At 38.3% G+C, this 6622-nt stretch overlaps 4 protein-coding genes across 4 annotated transcripts in view; 2 read left to right on the top strand and 2 right to left on the bottom strand.

Annotated features, from left to right (window-relative positions):
- Nucleotides 1-1208, top strand: part of LOC104703828 — a 2758-nt gene extending 1550 nt beyond the window's left edge. The window contains exons 7-9 of the mRNA XM_010419913.2: nt 7-100; nt 245-722; nt 812-1208. Of these exons, the coding sequence (XP_010418215.1) occupies nt 7-100; nt 245-722; nt 812-953 (714 nt within the window). The 3' untranslated portion in view covers nt 954-1208. The remainder of the gene's footprint in view (nt 1-6; nt 101-244; nt 723-811) is intronic.
- On the bottom strand, nt 1167-2667 carry LOC104741655. Its single transcript, XM_010462586.2, has 4 exons — nt 2123-2667; nt 1979-2048; nt 1576-1891; nt 1167-1484 (listed from the first exon to the last, which is right to left on the bottom strand). The coding sequence occupies exons 1-4, from the start codon at nt 2602-2604 to the stop codon at nt 1225-1227; spliced, it is 1128 nt and encodes a 375-aa protein (XP_010460888.1). The 5' UTR covers nt 2605-2667; the 3' UTR covers nt 1167-1224.
- LOC104741466 (glycine-rich RNA-binding protein 4, mitochondrial) lies at nt 2784-3766 on the top strand. Its single transcript, XM_010462378.2, has 4 exons — nt 2784-2999; nt 3080-3148; nt 3261-3367; nt 3451-3766. The coding sequence occupies exons 1-4, from the start codon at nt 2852-2854 to the stop codon at nt 3550-3552; spliced, it is 426 nt and encodes a 141-aa protein (XP_010460680.1). The 5' UTR covers nt 2784-2851; the 3' UTR covers nt 3553-3766.
- On the bottom strand, nt 3705-6280 carry LOC104741564 (serine carboxypeptidase-like 27). Its single transcript, XM_010462483.1, has 9 exons — nt 5756-6280; nt 5506-5601; nt 5318-5410; nt 5152-5237; nt 4817-5077; nt 4598-4725; nt 4415-4510; nt 4174-4279; nt 3705-4087 (listed from the first exon to the last, which is right to left on the bottom strand). Exons 1-9 carry the CDS (start codon nt 6117-6119, stop codon nt 3944-3946), a joined length of 1374 nt encoding a protein of 457 aa, XP_010460785.1. The 5' UTR covers nt 6120-6280; the 3' UTR covers nt 3705-3943.

Here is a 6622-nt window from a genome sequence, read left to right as displayed (position 1 = left end):
GTTATTAATCTGGGGGCAAGGAAATTAAATGTCAGTGGTTCTTCGAAATCCAATGTTGTTTCTCATTTATCAAGGGACAAAGTCCAGTCCACTTTGGGAGGTATGTTGCGATCTTTTTATTAATACAACCACACAAATACTTTTTTGCATGTGCAACTGGAGTACTGGACAGTGGACAACTAATATTTGAACATTTACAAGTCTATAATTCCTCTAAATTTCTGCTAATGATGTATTTCTGCAGGGGATAAAATTGATCAGACTGGCGAAGTAAGAACCCTGAAGATCTCTGGAAGGTTTGGGAAAACTCAATCTGAAGGAAGTAAAGCTACATTTGGGTCGATCACACAGTTCCCTGCATCAACAAGTGAAGGAAATCACGTGGATGACAAAACATCCATCTCGCCATCTTTACAGAAAGAAGCAAGACCTCTGCTGAAATTTAAACTCAGGAAACCTAATACAGGAGATCAGACATCTTTGGTTACAACGCAGTCTGAAGATGAAAAACTGAGTTCTGCAAAAGGCCAAAGATCAAAGAGAAAGAGACCTTCAAGCTTAGTGGAAATGGCTTCAATGGAAGAAGACAATGAAGCTACAACACCTTCTTATCAAGATAGTTCAAGGAACGACGAGCTGATGGATGCTATCTGGATTTTGAAGAAGTTGGGTAAAGATTCAATAGGAAAGAGAGTCGAAGTCCATGGATCTCAAAACTCATGGTAAGTTTGATCGTCTTAACTGATTAAGCTGTTGTGATTGGCCTGCTTATTGTATCCAATCCAGATGTCTAATACATTTACTGTTAAAGGCATAAGGGAACTGTGACAGACGTTTCTGGTGACACATCCACATTGTCGGTTTCTCTAGATGATGGAAGCATCAAGTCATTTGAACTTGGAAAGCACAGCGTCCGCTTCATACCGCAAAAGCAAAAGAGGTCGAGGAGCTGATTGGACCAGTGAGCAGCGTTTTAGTCACTAACCTTCTGTTTGCGAGTCATGAAGACGACTTGATTGTTTATCAATAAGACGAAAAGTGCCAAACTGTGTAGATATTACTTGTGATATTAAAGGTGGTAGTTCCCTGTAACGCACTCACTTAGTCACTTGGTAGGTCCATAGTTTTTGCAGACTCGTGTAACAATTCGTTCTAACTGAAGCATGTGAGAAATTTCTGTTACTAAATGGCAAAATATGGTATTAACATATATCAAAAGGGAAATTAAACAGGGGGTGGTGGCAAATCAATAAGAAGCCAAAAGCCAACACAGTCATCAGAATCTAAGTCATCTTGAATTGCAAGAAAATGCAAACCACCACTTGCTTTCTTTGCAGATTCCCAAGCTTCAGCTTCATCAGTAGTAACAGGTGTCTTCTTGTAGGTCGCATAGACATACCTTGTTGAGATCCCAACAGCTAGAATCAAACATCCTTTGGAACTGTCTGCTTCAATCGAACATACTTCAAGCCCATTCATCCAAGCTATAATGATCAAGCATAAAACTCAGAATCAAAAACCAACCACAAACAAACTTGTTCCAAGGATGGCTTAGCAAGAAACCAAACACCTTACCTGCCAGAGGTTTAGCTCGTGAAGTAGCAACAGAGAGACCTGGAATCAGTGTATTTTCATCCACTTCAATGCCAAGCAAATCCAAGTCTAAGGTAGCACCAAACACAAACTTGTCCTCAAAGTCTGAGATCTCCTCTCTAACAGCTGAGTAAGGTAATTGAACAAATGCCCATTTCTCCCCAAACAAATTCTCCGGAAGATTCATTGGAAATGGATTGTCGAGAGACAGAAGAGGCAATGATCCCTTTTGGAAACCGGGGTGACGCGTGTACACAGTGTCATAACGTTCTTGCAACCACAGAAACAGAGACAAACACTGTAATGCAGAAATTTAGTTTTGTTTATCAACTTGTTCCAAGTCCCTAACATAGAAAAACACATGTAGACAAAAACTGTTACTCACCCGTTTACTAGGCACTGCCTTAATGGCAAGCTCTTTGCAAGCTTTTGTGATAATAGTTTGCATCTGTGACCTGCAAAACCAACTTCAACCTATTAGATTACATTTAAGAGAAAGAAAAAAACTTTTCAAGTGAAGTGTTTGCACCTGAAGAAGCGAATCCTCTCAGGAAGAGGAACACCCAAGTCTTGAGTGATGGTAACAATGGCGTCTTTGAGGGTAATACTATTAATGACATTATTGGGAAAGTATTTAGTGACTTGAAGGGAGAGCGAAGCATCACAAACCACAAGCTCCCAAATCTTTTTCCCTCTGGAATCAAGAATAGGCCTCGAGCAAAAATCCAATTCCCACTCTTTGATGCTCTCCGCATCGGATTCCGGATCCAGATAACTCAGTTCGGACGTTGGATCATCTTCCTCTACTTCATTTGCTACCTCTTGTTCTTTAGTAATCGACAGTGAGCTCTCAGGTAACGACCTGGAGACGAAATGATAGCGTTTCAAAAGGGTATCGGAGGAGAAGAGATGATGATGGGCTTTGATGGGTTTAGTAAAAGAAGAGGACTTGGGGATTCTGGGAAGTGATGGTGTCTGGATTCGAGTGGTGTTAAAGCCTAACGTCGCCATTGAAAAGGTAGAAGCTTTAGAAAAGATATTGAAGAAGAAGAAGAAGAAGAAATTGATTTATCCGTTTCGGTTACTCCTTCCTCATCCACAGAGATATTTCAATAATAAAAATAATATTTTTATTTATTTATGTTTGGCTCNGTTTTTTTTTTTTTTTTTTTTTTTTTTTTTTTGTAATCACTTATATAATTGGAATAAAACTAATACAAAACGAAGCTTCGTTTGAAGAAACAAGTTTTGTGAATTGATGATGATGAGAAATGGCATTGAGCTACTGGTGAGACGAGTTTCAGCGATATCTCAACACTCAGTTTCTTCTAGCTTCCAAGTTCTTCCTCAGTTTTGCACATCTTCTTCTTCTTCTGAGTCGCCCAGCTCCAAGCTATTCATCGGAGGTTCGAATTAGTATTATAACAAAAAGTACCCAAATTTACATATTTTAGATGATAAAATGACGATCCCGTATTGTATGCAGGATTGTCCTGGTCTGTAGATGAGCAATCTCTCAAAGACGCTTTCTCTTCCTTTGGTGAGGTTGCCGAAGGTAATAATTGTCATCTATAAACTCTTCCAGGTGTTCGATGAAATGTCTGAATGAGTATTTGGTTATAACTTTTGTGTATTCTTTAATGTCTCATATATAAATGTGTTCTCAGTTAGGATTGCGTACGACAAAGGAAGTGGGAGATCAAGAGGATTTGGTTTTGTTGATTTTGCAGAGAAAGACAATGCTCTGTCTGCTAAAGACGCCATGGATGGAAAGGTAAAGAAGCAAACGTAACAAACAAAAAGATTTGTGTTGATATCGCTGCAGGATGGTTTCTTAAGTGATTCTCTCTGTTACAGGGATTATTGGGTCGGCCACTGAGGATAAGTTTTGCCCTTGAAAGAGTGCGTGGTGGTCCTGTAGTTGTTCCACGTTTTGGGAAATCAAAGAGAGACAGGTAAAGAGTCTTCAAGTGATGGAAGCATCTTGTAGAGATCCATCTTTCAAAGACTCTTAATCGAATGACAAAAGACAGCATTCTTGTAGAAGCTTGTGGTTGAGTCTTTTGTTTAGTTGTAATCTCCAACTCTATAAACTATCATATAATATCATGTAGTGTGAAAGGTTTTGTTTGCATCATACAATAATGGAGAAAAGATAGAAAACTGTTTGAGACATGATTTTACAAAAGAAGAGTAGCTTATGACTTGTACTAAATAGCTACTAAGTCGTGTGTTGGATTTGGATGTACCAAGGATTGTGGAAGACAGGGAATGAAGAAACACTTGGTTTATTGATGATGAAGAAGAAAGAATATGTATTTGGGGAAGAGGTCCCATAAGGTTTAATGATTCAGGTCATAGGCATTGGTTTGTTCTCTAAAAAGGATCTGAAAAGAATAAAGGCTTGACGGGGACGGTGTAGAGGCACTTCATGACCAGCTCCTGCTACTGTTACTAATGTAAGCCCTTTGTACACTTGACTCCACCCAGCTACCTACAAATTACAATACAAAATGCCCCTCAAATCAATTTCTTAATATTATGCATAGACACTAACATGAGAAAGCTCCAATTTTTCACCTTGCCATGATCGTACCACGGGTACCAATTTGTGATGGTTGCTAGCTTCAGTGCATCAATAGAGTATCGGGTAGCGGTTATAGGAACAACCGCATCTGTATCCCCACTGCATATTATGTAGGAAGAGGGAGACTGATCAAGCAATCTTCATTTGTAATCAAGACTGTACATATATCTACACTGCTCTTATCTGTAAACATTCATTGAAGAAACATCAGAAAGTTCAACACAAAGTTGGTACCTGAAAACCCATATTTTGAGACCTGCAGTAATCAATTCTCTGTATATAGGAAGCATAGACAGAGGAGAATCTTCCCAATAGTTTCCCACAATGTCACTGCAAGAGAGAGAAAAAAAGCTCAATAATTCGGTCAGGTTTATGCCTTTAAATACAACCAGAATTGAAACTTTGTTTTCGACTCACCTGCATGCTTTCCAAGGGTAAGGTAAGCGAGTGACATTTGCGTGGAGAGCCTTTTGAACTTCCACGCGGTTAAAGTACACATTTGAATATCTCTCTGAACAAGGATCATAAGCCCTTGACATCCATGGCTGAGATATGGATACAAAGTTGTAGCATATTAGCTCATAAAAGAGAACAAGAAGACCAATCCGTGAATGTTTTAGGATGTTTGAAACTTACATAGCGACCCTTTAAGAAGCTCTTAAGTTCTACAGTATTGTTGCAAGGTTTGGTGAAAATGCTATATGGATCAATATTTCCTTGCTCTAATTCGGCATTTCTCAGAGCCTCCATACACTGTAGTGAAGGATGCTGAGATGATACTGAGTAGCACGAGGTCTTTAGCTGGTGATACGTGGAATCGGATATGAGACCATGATTCCACCAATATTCAAATGTTCCTATATAATCATGATAGTCATCTGTAACAGCATTTCCCACCTGAATAAGCAGACTTTTAAAAATCCCAAAGTTTACTATCTTGTCAAAAAGTCTGAGTTTTGTACAATCTTTACCATAAAACCTTTGAGGTTTATAGCCGGGTTCTTGAAACCCTTGTTTCTTTCATGGACAAGTTTAGACAACTGAGGAACAAAATGACCTGTTCAAGAGAGTCAAGACTGAGTATCAGGTATCATCTGTAATTGATGAGAGAGCTTATTAGAGGAGAAAAAGTGAAACCTGCATAGCTTTCTCCAATAATATAAAAGTCTCTGTGTTTGTATTGTGGAAACCTCTCAAACCAGTTGACAAGAAATCTATACGAGTCTTCGGCTACAGATTCATCAAGACAAGAAATCAATTAGAGTTCAAGAAAGCCTGATTATTAAAGTTAATAAATACAGAAAAATATATTCAAAGAGCAGAACCAGTTCTCTGATCACCGGTTGTGTAAAGATCTGAGCTTGTGTTTGAATATGAGAAACCAACTCCAGCTGGAGCCTCCAAGAATAGCAGGTTTGCCACTGGAGAGATACAGAGAGATCTTACATTTATTCCAAGCATAAAGTTTTGGAAGGCTGCTTTTAACTAATGGTTAGAGAGATTCAGAATCTGGAATCCGGAATTAAGAAGAGAAGAGCAACTAATGGTTAGAGAGAGATTCAGAAAAGATCTTACATTTATTCCAAGCATAAAGTTTTGGATGAAGAGTTTTGCCATCAGACCCAACACGAAAAGGACCAATTTCTTCAGCACCACCATAAGCAACAGAAGAACAACCAGGGCCACCATTGAGCCACAGAACCAAAGGTCTAGACTTTGGGTCACGGGTCAACGGAGACTCCACCAACCAGTAGAACAAAGCTCTTCCACGTTCTTCATTCACAGTGACATAGCCTGAGTACTGTCTAAAATCTACATTACTAGGTTGTCCAGGCAACTTACTGATTCTGTCTCTCAGCTGTTCTTCCACATAAGAAGAAGCAGACCATGAAGAAGAGATTGTGAATAAGAGAATGATAACAAGAAAAGAGTGATCCATGGATCAGATCTAGGATAGTTAGATCTGGTGGAACTCTGGATTCCTCACGATTTGGAGAGAGTGAGTGTAAGAAACATTTAATTTTTCTCGAAGTCAAACTTACAGTTACTTAACAGAACAGCTAGCGCACTACTCTACTACTGTCTTGTCTTCAGACTGGACAGACAGTGAATAAGCTACTCCCTCGATATATAAAAAAGCTAATAAAGACAGATATCTGATTAATAAGGCTAATGTAGTTACTTTTAATCATGGTAACCTAATTAATTTTTATAAAATATCATTAATAATAGTTTTTTTCTTACTTTTACGTTTTTTTACAAAATTGCTTATGAATTTGAAACATGTAATTTCCTTTGTTATAGAAGGAGACTTAGAAATATATTAAACTAATTTCTTCTATGGTGTGAAACTAGTACTAGATTGTTAACATAATTGCTTTACTACAATAGTTTCAATTACTAGAGTTTGCTACTAAATATGCGGCCCAATTAGAAAGGAAA

The sequence above is a fragment of the Camelina sativa genome, chromosome 1 (genome assembly GCF_000633955.1).
Source record: "Camelina sativa cultivar DH55 chromosome 1, Cs, whole genome shotgun sequence".
NCBI lineage: Eukaryota > Viridiplantae > Streptophyta > Magnoliopsida > Brassicales > Brassicaceae > Camelina > Camelina sativa.
The sequence above is the reverse complement of the archived record's forward strand: the minus strand, read 5'-3'. Positions and strand labels throughout refer to the sequence as shown.